At 34.6% G+C, this 14,872-nt stretch overlaps 1 protein-coding gene across 6 annotated transcripts in view; it reads right to left on the minus strand.

The window, feature by feature from the left end:
* Positions 1–14,872, minus strand: part of LOC122405844 (cholecystokinin receptor type A-like) — a 92,563-nt gene that overhangs the window by 4,368 nt on the left and 73,323 nt on the right. The window contains exons 1-2 of one of the 6 annotated variants that reach the window (XM_043410854.1): positions 13,993–14,803; positions 13,169–13,346 (exon numbers count right to left, since the gene is read on the minus strand). The exons of 1 other annotated variant lie outside the window; for it this stretch is intronic. In XM_043410854.1, the coding sequence (XP_043266789.1) occupies positions 13,169–13,247 (79 nt within the window). In that variant the 5' untranslated portion in view covers positions 13,248–13,346; positions 13,993–14,803. Of the gene's footprint in view, positions 1–5,812; positions 5,902–13,168; positions 13,347–13,663; positions 13,826–13,867; positions 14,804–14,872 lie in introns of those variants that run through there. 4 more of the 6 variants (XM_043410855.1, XM_043410856.1, XM_043410858.1 and 1 more) reach the window with 4 other exon arrangements.

The following is a 14,872-nucleotide window of genomic DNA, read 5'->3' on the forward strand; positions in this document are numbered from 1 at the left end:
CCTTTTACTTGCCCCACCCACCGCAGGGTACATTACGTTTTGGCGCTGGTAAAGCGCGAAGCATGCGTAAAATTGGCCGCGCCAAATCGTCCTGCTTCAGTTTGGGTTCAGGTTGGTTTGCGTTTTTTGGGTTTGGCTTTATTGGGTTTGGGTTCTTCTCGGTTTGGGTTGGTTTGGGTTTGGGTTTTTCGGTATGGGTTTGAGTTTGCTGGCATGACGTTTACCGTTATTTAACTTAAGGTTTCGTACATTTCCATTTTTTGGAATTTCAGTTTTTCTGTTCTTACACATTGTGCTCTTTTTCTCAGAAAATAATGATTTTACAAAAAAAAATGTGTAAGACAAAAAAGATGTATTTTTATAAAATCTACAACTTTTGTCTAAAATATTTTCGTCTCCAATCATTATTTTCCAAAATAACTAAGAAACACCTCTCAAAAATCGTGTTTTTCTAATTTAAGGAGGGTTAGCTTCATTTGCGCCAATTTTAATTGTCAGATTCATGCTCAGAATGGCCAAAAACATAAGGGTGCCAAATCCCAAGTCAATCGCGCATATGGGCTTTTCGGAACCACACCCCATCGGATGACCGAATACTAGGATGAATAAAAGGTTATACGATACCTTTTCGAGAAAAACCTCGACAGCTGTTTACGCCGAGTAAAAGGGTTGCTTTCCCAAAAGAAAAATTAACTACTCGAGAATTAATTCTAGAGCTTATTGAAAAAGGGGCGGTGGAGAAGTGCAGGCCTGTCGCTGGTCAATTTTTGTCACAAATTTTTACAGTCCCAAAGGCGGATGGAGGACATATATTGATCTTTAACCTAAAAAGTTTGAACAAGTTTGTGCATACAGATCACTTTAAGCTCGAGGATCGACGCACTGCGACTAATCTAATCCGAGAAGGATATTTCTTAGCAACTATTGACTTAAAAGATGCGTACTACGCAATTTCGATATCCAAGTCAGATAGGAAATATTGAAGGTTCCATTTTGAGGACGAGCTATTCGAATTTACGTGTCTGCCCTTCGTCTAGTCTTCGCTTTCGCCGTATGTCTTTACGAAGCTAATGAAGCCGGTAATCGCGAATTTAAGAAATCAGGGTTTTCTCTCTGTCGTATATTTAGACGACGTATTGATTATAGCACCGTCCTTTTCGAAGTGTCAGGAAAATATTCAAGCAACAAGCACTTTAATTGAAGAATTGGGATTCACGATAAATTGGAAAAAATCTCAATTAGTACCGTCAAAGAGATGTAAATACTTGGGGTTTTATTTCAACTCTGATCGTATGCTTCTCGAATTGCCAAAAGAAAAAAAAGTCAAAGTAAGACGATTAGCTAAAAGATTTCAAACGATAAGACGTTGTAAAGTGCGAGAATTTGCTCAATTTATTGGCACAGTGATATCCTGTTGTCCAGCAGTCCCCTATGGACTCGCTCATACAAAGGCTTTCGAAAGAGCACGGTTTCTAGCTCTTTTAAAGAATGGCGGTAATTTCGACAAAATTATGGAGATATCCAAGAATCTCCGACCAGAATTCGGATGGTGGGGGAAGATCGCAGAGAACCCTCATATGTCCCTAAGATCTCTAAAATTTAAATTCGTGATTAAAAGCGACGCCTCTACGTCAGGGTGGGGAACTATTTGCGGAAATGAAAAAACTCACGGTTTTTGGGACCCTAATGAGAAAAAATTACACATAAACATTTTAGAATTAACGGCAGCGTTTTTCGCTCTAAAATGTTTTGCTATCCATGAGAGAAATAGCGATATTCTTTTGCGTATCGATAACACCACAGCCATTGCTTATATCAACCGTATGGGGGGAACTCGCGTAAAAAGATTGAGTAAAATAGCGAAGTCTATTTGGGATTGGTGCGAGGAAAGAAGACTATTCATAGTCGCATCATATATCGGCTCAAAGCAAAATTTCGAGGCGGATAGCGAGTCGCGGAAAAAAGAGAGGGAGACGGAGCACGAAATAACGAACGAAGCATTTAATGAGATTACGAGAGTTTTCGGGGCACCAGACATTGATTTGTTTGCATCTCGCACCAACGCTAAATGTAAAAATTATGTATCATGGAAGCGGGATCCAGGCGGCACCGCAGTCGACGCATTTACGATATTATGGGAAAATTTTAAACTAGGATACGCATTTCCCCCTTTTTCAATGATATCTGAAGTATTGAAGAAAATTGAGGAAGATCAGGCAACAGTAATTGTTGTAGTACCAAGGTGGCCAGCCCAGGCTTGGTATCCATTGTTCCGTTCCCTGTTAGTCGAGGATTCAATTATTTTTCAGCCAGATAAAAATTTATCTTCTTCCGGCAGCGGCCGATCACATCCACTTTGGAAGGACCTTTTCCTGGAGGCGGGGAAATTGTCAGGAAAGCCTTTCGAGTAAAAGGAGTTCCGGAAGAGGCTATCGAGGTCATGGCAGCTTCGCTTCGAAATTCGTCCATGAAGCAATACGAAAGTGAATTACGCAAATAGTGGAGATTTTGTCTAGAACGAAGGATTGAACCATTCGAGGCTACAATGGAAGAAATATTGTCGATTCTCTCCGAAGAATTTTAAAAAGGCGCGTCATATGGGTTGTTAAACTCGCTACGTTCGGCGATTTCCCTGGTGGTGGGCCCTTATGTTGGACAGGACAGCAGGATAAGACGGTTCTTCAGGGGAGTGTCGGAGCTCTGGCCAATGAGGCCTAAGTACGAGCGAACCTGGAATCCTAAAAAAGTATTAGATTATTTAGCCACCTTGGGAAAAAATGAAGAATTGCCGATCGAAATATTAAGCGGAAAATTGGCGACGCTACTTGCCCTTGGACGGGTCAGCGAGTACAAACGTTATCTTTGATAAAGACGCAGTATATAGAAAAAACTATGGAGGGGATCCGCATGCAAATCCCAGATGCAATAAAGACACCTGAGTTAAGAACAGTTCAACCGTTGTTAGTATTACCGAAGAATACCGAGAATGACAACCTGTGCGTTTTTTCAGCTATAGAAGATATATAAAAATAACAAAAAATGTACGTAGAGATATAAAATCACTTTTTATCTCCGGGAGAAAACCATATGGAAAAGTGTCAACGCAAACATTATCGAGATGGATTAGAGAGTAATGGAAGAAAGCGGTTTGGAATCAAAAATATTTGCAGCACACAGTACCCGCCATGCGTCGACATCCTCAGCGAAAAGAAAAGGGGTGAATATCGACGCTATTAAAAGAGCTGCAGGTTGGACCGAATCTTCGAAAACGTTCGCACGTTTTTATGATCTTCCAATCGTCACGGAGAACTCAGCCTTTGCAAAAGCTGTCTTGGATACCGAATAGTTTGTTTTCTTATGAATCCTTATTTTCGCACATATTCAAGTTTTTACAGAATAGAATTATATTTTTCATTTCAAATGTTTAAATAAGATACAATAATAATTGTTTGATTTCGGAATTGCGTTACGTATAACAAGCATTATAATTATCATTCGTAATAATAATAATAATAATATTATAATCTCTATTCTTGTTATTGGCCGTGAGTGACTGTAAACATCTACATGGTGATCTATCGGAAGAGTCGCGAAATACAATTATACGATTAAACTAACTTACCTGTAAGGAAGTTCAATCGTAATTGTATGAGTCACCTCTTCCGATAGATCACAACCCACCCGAATTCCGGGACTAAGGTCCGGAAATCCCGCATCATCGAGCGATGAATACCCAAGGTCACGGCAATACTTTGGAGTAATGAGGTAGCAGAGTCACCAGCCATAGGTTAAAAAAGTTCCTAGATGGCTGTGAAGCGTGTGGTAATTTTGGGCATGATGGGGGGAAGTACATGGTGATCTATCGGAAGAGGTGACTCATACAATTACGATTCCTTACAGGTAAGTTCGTTTAATCGTATAATTTATTTAGCGACGTAAGAGTGAAGTGATGGAGTAATTTAGTAAGAGTGATCTTACGCAATTACTATTCGACCGTAAGTACCGTGATTTTTCGTGTCCTGAGTAATATTTTTATTTAAAAAGTGTTAAAACAATTAAGACAAGCCCGCGCTTGTTATATATAATATATATGAGTGCAAGATCCATTGGATTTCGCCTAATTTCTAGGGTGGGGTCTTTTGATTTTACTCAAATTTGGGTACTTCGAAGTATCTTAAAAACTATCCCCAATACCAAATTTCAACTTTCTAAGTGCTCAAGGTTCAATCAAGGTCACAAGAACGAGCCTTATAAACATCATAAAATTACCATTTCTTGCTCCCCTAGCCGAAAGTACGCACTTCCTGGCCACATTTCAAACCGGGAAGAGCATTTTTCGTGGCCGGCTGACTCGGCTAACTTCAGTGCACTCTGACGATATTTTTGCGGCCGGTGATCCTTTCTTAAAGAGGATGGATCAGTCGGTATATCGCAACCGTGAGTGTGAGAGAGATAGCTGCAAATTTTGAAATCAAAATTCTTTGACACAGTTTGACCGATTAAAAAACGGCTCTGTCAGTCGATTTTTGCCATCGTTCTGCGTAGGCTGACAAAGCCTTTTTTTAATCGGTCAAACCGTGTCAGAGAATTTCAATTTCAAAAATTCCAAGTGAGGTTAGTCGATTGATCCATACTCTTAAAAAAAGACATTTCGTTTATTCGTTGCCAAGCATCATTATTTGCTTCAAGCGGGCGCGTATAGCGTAGCTTTCATCATTCATGTTATGCGCTATACTGCCATAAACCCGGACGAATAAGATACATTTGTTCGTCCAGATGCAAAAACAGAAAATAATGTAACCGAACTAATAAAATGAATATGGTCGTGAAGAATAATGTTCTATTTCCAGATTCCAGGTTCATAGGAAAGCACATATTCATAAATTGTCAAGTATAGCGGGAAATATTCATATATAGAAATTGTTAACTATCATGGGACTATAAATCAGACATTTATCAACGAATTATTTATTTGTACTAATAATATTGTTGTATCATTGTGTGATATTTTGTGTGTGTGTTTTTTACTTTTTGTTTATGTTTTTAATGCCCGCCCCCTCACGATTGCTAGTAATTATTGAACGTACTTTCGGCTACGGGATCAAGAAAAATAGTATACAACCCACGGTCCAAATGCTGGATGCCCTGGCATGTCGCACATGTCAGGAAATCCAACTTTCGGGCCTAGGGTCGTAATATACTATTTTTTTTGCCCCATTTTAAGATGATGGTTTACAAAAACTTTACGTTCAAGTCAAATAATACTGGTTTCATATCATTTAGTATACCATCTAGATTATAGAAAAACGTGGTTCAGTCGTCCAGATCAAGAGGCCTTTCATTGAGATAAAGTTAAATGAATTGAAAATTTCAATAAAATGACTATTTTCAAATTGATGCTACTGGCTTATTTCTAGCTTAATTAACTTCTAATATGGCTCATTCTTTTCGTTTTTCATACCTTTCAAGCGAGTCATGAGGAAAATTTGGATCACGTAAAGAAGTCTAGAGAAGTATCATTTCAAAGTTGGTCTTTTTTGAAATTTTACAAAAAATCGCTAACTGTGACCGTGCACCACGGATTTCTATCAACTCCGATGTTCACAAAAATAAAGTACTTCTTTATATCCGAAACGACCCGCTTCGAGGAATTTCTTGGCTCGAACTTCCATCACTCTCTACAGCCTTCTGAAGATCACACAACTCCGAGTGCTTTGATATTGAAAAATGTATGATGCAGTGATTCTAATTTTTTTTTAAGCTGTTTTACGGAGTTTTCAGTACAGTTGTATTGAATTGAACACATATTTACCATATAAACAGCAGCATATATTGAAACGGCACTCCCCTTTTAGATCACGTAAATATTACATTTGAACGTCGCGCCAAGCGAACTCGTACTTAGACGCCTGACGCGACTCTCCACGGCTAGGTGTGGAGGTTACTTGTCCTACAGAAAAGAATTCCTCTCTTTCTTAAGATCCACACATTTTATGTTTCGACACCTTAATTAACACAATTTTTATACGAGGCAAGATTTAATTAATCAAAACTAATTAAAAATTAAGTTTAAAACAAAATTGAGAGAGTCCAGCTAAAAATTGTTCATAAAAATCCAATTGCATGCGGGATCTAGCAGAAATGGCCAGTCACGAACAAGCGTTTGGTTCTAGAAAAAATAATGGTCCGAATTGATCATAATTTATTAATTTAATGAGGGAGGGGATTGTGCGATTTCGTGCAGTCTGCAGATTCAAGGGTGAAATTCCTATCCAGTCACACAAAGAAGGGAGGGGCTGGTGCGATTCCGTACTGGTTGCAGATTTCTAGTGTGAGCATCCATTCCAACTTCATTACTGAGTGGGAGGGGACCCTGCGATTCCGTAGGGTCTGCAGATTCTTAATTTTGATCCTACATTTCCTATGCTAAAGAGGGAGGGGACCGCGCGATTCCGTACGATCTGCAAATTCTTGGCATAGGCACTTTTCTTTGACCATCTTCTCATTTTTTGTTGGAAGCAAAAGAGTAGTTTATTTTGAAAGCATAAGCTCTCACTATCCCCTTTTTGAAGCAAGAACTGCTTAAATCGTCCAAATTATTTTGATAAAAAGCAAATCAATCTCAGTTGAATCGTATCGAGCCAAACCACAAAATTTGCTTAAAATTGTATAGAATCATATAATTAATCAGATTGATTAAATTCGGAAACAAAGAAAGTAGAAATTGATTAAATTGAATAAATTCATGAGCTCACTGATAAAATTGGCAAATTTATTGAAATTAGACAAGTTAATCGATAAATTGACAAAAGAGAATAGGATGATTAAATTGGACAAGTTTCTTGACATAAAAGAGAGAAATCACAAAATTGGACAAATTTATCGACATTAGAGAGAGAATCTTACTCATATCACGAAAACACCAACGATTTGCATTATATTTTCTTTTATATGCTAAATAAACACGATTATTATATTTTTGAATACAATTTCTCGCATTCTCGTTCATTTTCATGCCTGCTCTTAAAAATTTAGTTGCTCGAACACACGCGTAACGGGTGACGTCAAAAGCGTATCGTTACAATATACAGCATATCATAAACATACAGGAAATAGAACCAGTATTATTTGACTTGAACGTAAAGTCTTTGTGAACCATCATCTTAAAACGAGACAAAAATGGTCATTTTTTGATGATTATAATGCTCGTTCTCGTGACCTTAGAGAGTTGAAATTTGGTATTTGATAATAGTTTTTAAGGTACTTCGAAGTACCCAAGTTGGAGCAAAATCGAAAGACCCCTCCCGAGAAATTGGGCGAAATTCAATGGATCTTACTCATATGTATAGGGGAGACCGGGGCAAAACGGGATACCCGAAAAATGAAACAAATTTTTTGTCTCTTTTTTTAATTTTTATCCTAGTCCGAAAAGAACATGAAACATATTTTTTCCAAAATATCTTGTTTTTTTTTGGATTTTGATTTTTTTTTAATTCGTTTTTTTTCTAATTCTCTTTTTTTTACATCACTAAAAACGTTTTTGCACAGATATACAAAAAGTATTTGTAAATCTGCGATTACTGCCTCGCAGATTACGGTCTACGACAGTAATCGCAGACATATGTTTACGGACCATCATGTGTGGTTACACCTGCACATGAATCATGTGCCCACTCTGCACAATTTTGGCACTGAATACATGATTCAGTGGATAAAGAATACAAATTTTTACAAAATAAACATTGGCAATCTTCGTTATTATTCATATTATTAATTTTTAATTGAATTACAGAGGGTGCGTTCGACGTACGTTAGAGCGTTGTAAGCGCTGAGAGCGCTCACAGCGTGCGCTCGACTTACGTTTGAGCGCTGTAAGCGCTAAGATCGCTTTCAACGCTACAACGGTAAGTCGGAAGCACTCGGTTACGGGTGTAAAATACATCCAAGGTGCATTGAATTAAAATCATAGCAAAAAAAATTTCATGCGTTTGTGAGGGGTACCCCGTTTTGCCTCGGATTTTTTTTTTTTTAAATTGAACAAAATTCCAGTACATTTCTTAGTTTTTGGGAGTAAAAAATAGACAGAGCTTCCCAAACTTCTGAAAAGTTCAATATTTCCTTAGGTATCCCGTTTTACCCCGGTATCCCCTATATTTAGGTTGATTAAAAAAAGATATATATTTTTTTCCCCAAAGTCACAAGTGATTATGTTGACACAAACGTAATTCTCTCAAAATTTGAGCCATTTCGAAAATTTTTTTCGAGGTGACGCCAAGGACGTTAATTTTTTGTCTTTCTTATAGTGAAAAATCACGATAGAAAAAGATTGATTGTTCAGCGTTGTAATGATAAAAATTAGCATTCAATCAAGAATTGATTCTCTCAAATTTTGAGCTTGGAGGAAAAACATCTAGAGGTCATCCCAATGGTTTTTCTAAAGTTTTTTTTCGATTTTTCGTAAACGTCTCGAGATAAAAAAATAATTTGCTTCGTTTTGCATGTTGATATGTATGTTAACATATTATGAAAACGTTTTCTCAAAATTTGTATCACCTGATCAATTTTTTAGAGGTGCCTCGCTGAAATTTATAGATTTTATCATATTCATATTTATTTTTATATATTGACGTGTATTAGAAGGTATTCGATCTCGAAAGATTTTATGGGAAGTAGGAAGTGACAAAAGCGTCAACATTGTTCAGATATGGAAAATATATCTCTGAAACTTATCACACTTCATTTTCTAGTCAATCGATTCATGACTGCTTTCTCTGGTACTATTTTATATTTCATTCGTTTTTCTTCACCTTTTCTCTGTCATTTTTGTCGATGGTATAGCACCCGAATTGTTATTCAAGGACCCTGATTACACGGCAGATTTCCTCTATATACTAGTTTCCGACTACTTTTGAAGTAAAAAGAAGCAAGATCACAAGTGAAGCATCGGCCAAGGATTTTTTTCTTGGACCAAAAAAAATTCTGGTTCACGCGACGGACAGGAGACCAATGAAGTAAGAATCAAGTCCAATACAAAATGCATGATTTTTTCGGATTGCAGTACAACTTTGGATCAGGCGTTGCGGTTTTCCCCTTTTGAAGTTTGGCAGATGAAGCTTGTTATCACGCTTCCGGCGACCAAACGCTTGAATATGCAATGTTTCAGTCATAAGTTTCATTCTCAGAGTATTGCATGTTTTTATATTTCTATGAAATATCGTTATCATTTCATTATTTGATGGAGAAATTGAAAAAAATGAATGATTAATTTGAAACTTTGAAAAATAATGAAAAATTTCGAATCTAGTGTTTTCTTTTTTGGTATAGACAGAATTTGCATTAATCAACAGTTTTCGTATTATGAGAATAAAACTTCCATATGAAATATCTCGTGAATATAATATATATAAATATTAGGGTGGGCGGAAAAAAAAGAATCCGTGAAGAAGAGGTCACCAAAAAATTTTTTCGAATGGCGCTTTGCGTTTAAAGATTTTCCATAAGAATAACCCAGGAAATGTTTGAGACTTCCGATCATGGTATCATAACTCTTCAGGAAAAAATCGCACAGAACGACAATGATATGTTGTTATAGAAAATCGATTCCCCTACAAAAAAGGTCCTTATAAACCATTCTCGTGCTATCACCCTTCGAAGTTGGATCGATAGAAAAAAAAATTCATAAAACTGTCGAAATCAAATTTTTCGTTTCACAAGCAAACTTCTAGGAACTTTTTCGTAGAAAATTACTTGCTCCTTTAGAAAATCGTTATTATTATTCAAATTTTATAATTTGAATAAAATTACTTATTTTTATGATTTTCATCAAATTATTGTAAACATGTTTCGTGTTTGGTTTCCATAGGATAACAATGATTTGCACTAAAAAACCCTTGAATATAAACTTTCCATCTCATTTTCATTACAATTGAGTATAAAAAGGAATAATAAAAGAAACGGCATTTATCAATAATCGGGTTTCAAAAGTCTTTACTTTTTGCCATGATTTTATTGCCAAGATTAAATAATACCCATTGCAATTTTTAAGTGTGCCTTTATTGCAATTGGGGTATTTTTGACGATGAGATTGCATTATTTTCAATAAATATTGTAACTGCTCTTCGTTTTTGGTGAATGAGCCGTTGTAGGCTTCTATCAAAGCGATACCACATTCAGCCACGTCATTGACATCTTTCAAAATAAAAAAAAAAGAAATCTGAGCAGCTTTAATAACTGGTATTTTCAGGCCATAAGTCCATATTTACCCTCAGAAAGTCATGCGGTAAATTAAATTGGTTAAAAAGGAATAAGTATTCTTGTGTGACGAAATAGCTTATATCCTTTGAAAGCAACGTTTTGTAATCACTTTTTTTAATGATTACTCGCTCGAGTAATCATTTTTTGCTCGAGATTGCAACATTTCAGCCTTCACGCTCACCGGCACAGCATTGTCGAAAAGAGCATTGTTCGAATAATAATAATGATTTTCTAAAAGAGCAAGTAATTTTCTACGAAAAAGTTTCGAGAAGTTTGTTTGTGAAACGAATAATTTGATTTCGATAATTTTATGAAAATTTTTTTTCTATCGATTCAACTTCGAAGAGTGATAGCACGAGAATGGTTGCTCCAAGCTGAATATTCATAAAGACTTTTTTTGTGAGGGAATCGATTTTCTATAAAAACATATTATTGTCGTTTTTGTGCGATTTTTTCTTGAAGAGTTATGATGCAATGATCGGAGGTCTCAATCATTTCCTGGGTTATTCTTATGGAAAATCTTCAAACGCAAAAGGCTATCCGAAAAAATTTTTTGGTGAGCTCTGCTTCTGGGATTCTTTTTTTTCACCTTGAATCACCTTTTTCGGCTGGATGCAAAGTAAAAAAAAATATCGTTTTTTTCCGCACACCAATATATACATCGTTCGTTGCTGTGAAAAGGAAAAAAAACGAAAAAGATAATAAGGTGGGATTTCTTGAGCGTCTCGTCACGTGAAGGCACCTGCTTTTTTTTCTCATTTGAAATCGAAGTGAACTGTAATACGATGGAAAAAATTTGCATACCCGCTGTTGTTCACGTTTCTCATTCTTTCACTTCTTTAACAAAAGTCCATCTGCATCCTGCAGAACCTGAGAGTGTTTTCTTTGAGTGATAGAAAAAATCAATGTCTTTTCATCTCTAGCAGAAGCGGAAGAAATTTTATTTTCCGCAAGAATCCCGTTACTTCAACATATTTCTTTATACTTGAAATATTCCGAATGTTCTTCTTTCATTACAGCACATTCATTACGTTACATATTTTTTTCGTTTAACATTATATCCAATAGGTCGGGTCAAAAATATCGATTTTGTGTTTTTTTGGATACGACACAGAAAAACTAGTTTCTAGGCACCTGTAGAAAGTTCTCACCAAAAATGAGCTCTAAATATTAATGGGAAAATCCTTCTCATCACAGTTTTTTATTTTTATTTCAGACTCATATAAAAATTACCATATCTCATTATTCATCGATTGTTAAGTTGACTTTTCCCACATATTTTTGTAGAAAATTGAATGTTCTACAAAAAAAAGTCTTTTATACTTTTTCCATTAATCTAACCATTTACAGAATATTCGGGGTCAAAGATCGAAGAATTTATTTGAAAAAAAAAAATTATTTTTCGTTTTGTAACTTACTGAAAAATAATCATTTTCAAATAATTATGGCATTATGGCATAGTTCCATAGGAAATTAAACGCTCTACAAAAAAGGTCTCTTGAGTTTAATCGATTACTCTAGAGTGTAGCATATTTGGGAATATATTTCTTCCTAATCAATTTTCCATCAATATTTTCTTTTCATAATTTTGCTTATATCGCAATTTAGAATTGTGATATTTTCAACTGGTTTATTTAAAATATAACTCAATTTTTTTTCCACAAAATTTATAATTGAATATTTCTTGTCCGGGGAATTTGAGAATTTAGTTTGAAATATTGGTAGTTCTGTTGTTCATAATTTGGCATTCTAGCGTCGTCTACGATTTTTTTTCCATTTTTTCGTTTCTTTTTATATTTCTACATTGCGTGCATAATTTTTGAAGCACTTAAATCAAGTCTTTTTATAACTATAATTATATAATTAATAGCTGACTTTTATTATATTTAAATCAATTGTATTCATCTTTTTATTATTGTAACGTAACGTTTTTGCGACCTGGCTTGAACGCCATCGCGCGTCGGTCCAAGCTACCTTAAAGTTAAGGAGCAGGTATGAAAGAAACGTTAGAACGCGGAATTTATGTTTGGAAAGATTTAAAAAATCAAATTTATTCAATTTCAAGCGATTTTTACACCACTATTTTTTTCTTTTGATTCTTCTTGAAAAATTCGTGATCGCGTTCGCTTACTATCGTAGATTATATTTTGCAAGCGGTTATGATTAAAATTGATTTTTAATTACGCGTTTTATGCTCGACTCGAAGATTCAATAATGTTTGATCACTCAGAAGTGTTTTTGATATGATACAAGAAAAAATTATTATTCTGTTAATTGTCGCGATATAACCTCTAATTCGTACTGCGATCTTTTGAATTATCAAAAATTTACAAAATTTAAAAATTGTTCAGAATTAACCACTTAACTGGTAAACGAGTGAATCCATTCTCATGCCAAAACTGGTACGATCGAGTACGCTACGAAAATCGTCATAAGTATTCTTGATATTTCTGATTTTCAATGCTCAACGCTTCAATCACATCGAAATGCAAAAAGGGGAAAAAAAAGTTCTGCAAGGCTAAAATCAACGCAGAACAAAAAAGAAAAATAGGGAAAAATCAAAATCAAAATTCAAAATCAAAAAACATTGAAAAAAGGGAGTGTAAAATCATGTCGCAGCCTCCACGTGGCACACTCTGGGGTTGTGACTTATCAGCTAATAGCGGGGAATTTTGTTGAAAATATATCATTGAAATTAAGGAGTTTCGGTACAGAAGTCTAATTATTAAGAAATTTATCAAATTTGGTGATAATATTCTTCAACATCAAGTGTGAAAACACAAATTTTTTCAAAATTTTCTTCTACTTAGTTATCGAGTAATTACGCATTAAAACAGATTTCTTATGCCCGGAATGTATACGTATATGTATCGCTATTGGACGGTTTGATGACATTTGTTTACACTAATAGTACCTTTCCATGACTTTTGGTTACTTCGGTGACTGTCACCAATAATACCTATATCACGAGCGGGCAGTTCCATGACTGTCATCGATATGAATTTTAGGTATACAAATGTATTTTTTCAGCGAGTTACGGAAGTACACACTTTATGTTCAGTGAACATTTCGATAGCGGTTGTCAAAATATTCTATAGGTATTAAAGAGGATACTTTGATGACATTGATATATTTCAATGTACATTTCGCAAAGGTTATCAAAATAACCAGGTTATACTTTTTGAACACTTTGGCAACTAATATAAGATTTCAGGTAATATCTCACTGAAATGACGCTCATACATAAAGTTTGATTAAAATGTATTATATAATCTTTGACAAAAGAAAAGTACACCATTATAGTAGTTATCAAATCATTCTTGATCCTTATATGAATTTCTTGAATTTTAGTTTTGATAAGTGAAATAATTCATAATTGAGCTTATCAAACGATTACACATTTCCATACCGAATTTTCAAGATCTTTCACATTAATAATTATATTGAAACATTTATGTGTCATCAAAGTATCCAGATCATACTATTTGGTTATTTTCGTAACTCAAATTGTGTCTTTATTTCTAAGCAATAGAAATGAATATTAAAGTCGACAATAATAATAAAAAGAAAAAAATTATCGAAATAAGACATTACTGTCATGAATTGTAATTACCAAAATTACAGATATTGTAGTTCTTGTAGCACTAGTAAAAGTTATTCAAGTAAAGAAATGTCATGTTATCAACACTGGTATATTTAGATGAACAAATAAAAATAAATATAGTTTTTAATACACACGTTGCTCGTGTTTTTCTTTTTTCAGTTGAAGTGACATGAGTGAAATATTGGATTAATTAGACACGATTTGTGTTACGAAAATGATCAGATAGTATAATATGGCTACTTTGATAACACCAATGTTTCAATACAATTATCAACGCAAAAGGTACCGAATAATCGGTTTGGAAATGAATAGGGTGTTTTGATATATAATTTCTCACAAATCTAATAATTTTTCATAAATTATATTTTTCTTCAAATCGAAAATTAACGAAAATCGTAAGGACTAAGCATGATGCAGATACTACCAGAACTTATCCTGATTACTATCGGTTTTATTATTCATTTGTATCAATTAGACACAATTTGAGTCACGAAAATGTCCAAATAATATAACTTGGTCACTTTGACGACACAAACGTTAGAATAAAATTATTAATGCGGAAGATCCCAAAAGATTGGATTAGAAACAAATATAGTTCGAAATAAATATAGTTTTTAAAGCAAACATTTTTCCTTTCTTTAGTTCGAGCGACATAAGCGAAATATTAGATTAATTGAACACAATTTGAGTCACGAAAATGTCCAAATAGTATAACCAGTCTATTCTGATGACTGTAACAGATAAACGTTTCAATAAAATTATTAACGTGAAAGATCTCAAAAAATCGGCTTGGAAATGAATATAGAGGGTTTTGATAAGGTCAAGTATATAATATTTGCCGTATCAATATGAAAATTCGCGAAAAGCATGAAGACTAAGTATGATATGGATACTATCAAAACCTATTATGGTGTTTGACGATTGGACTATTCATTTTGATAGATTAAACACAATTCGAGTTACCAAACTGTCCATTTAGTATAATCTGGATACTTTGATGTCACATGAACGTTT

Source organism: Venturia canescens, chromosome 2 (assembly GCF_019457755.1).
Source record: "Venturia canescens isolate UGA chromosome 2, ASM1945775v1, whole genome shotgun sequence".
In the NCBI taxonomy this organism is placed as follows: domain Eukaryota; kingdom Metazoa; phylum Arthropoda; class Insecta; order Hymenoptera; family Ichneumonidae; genus Venturia; species Venturia canescens.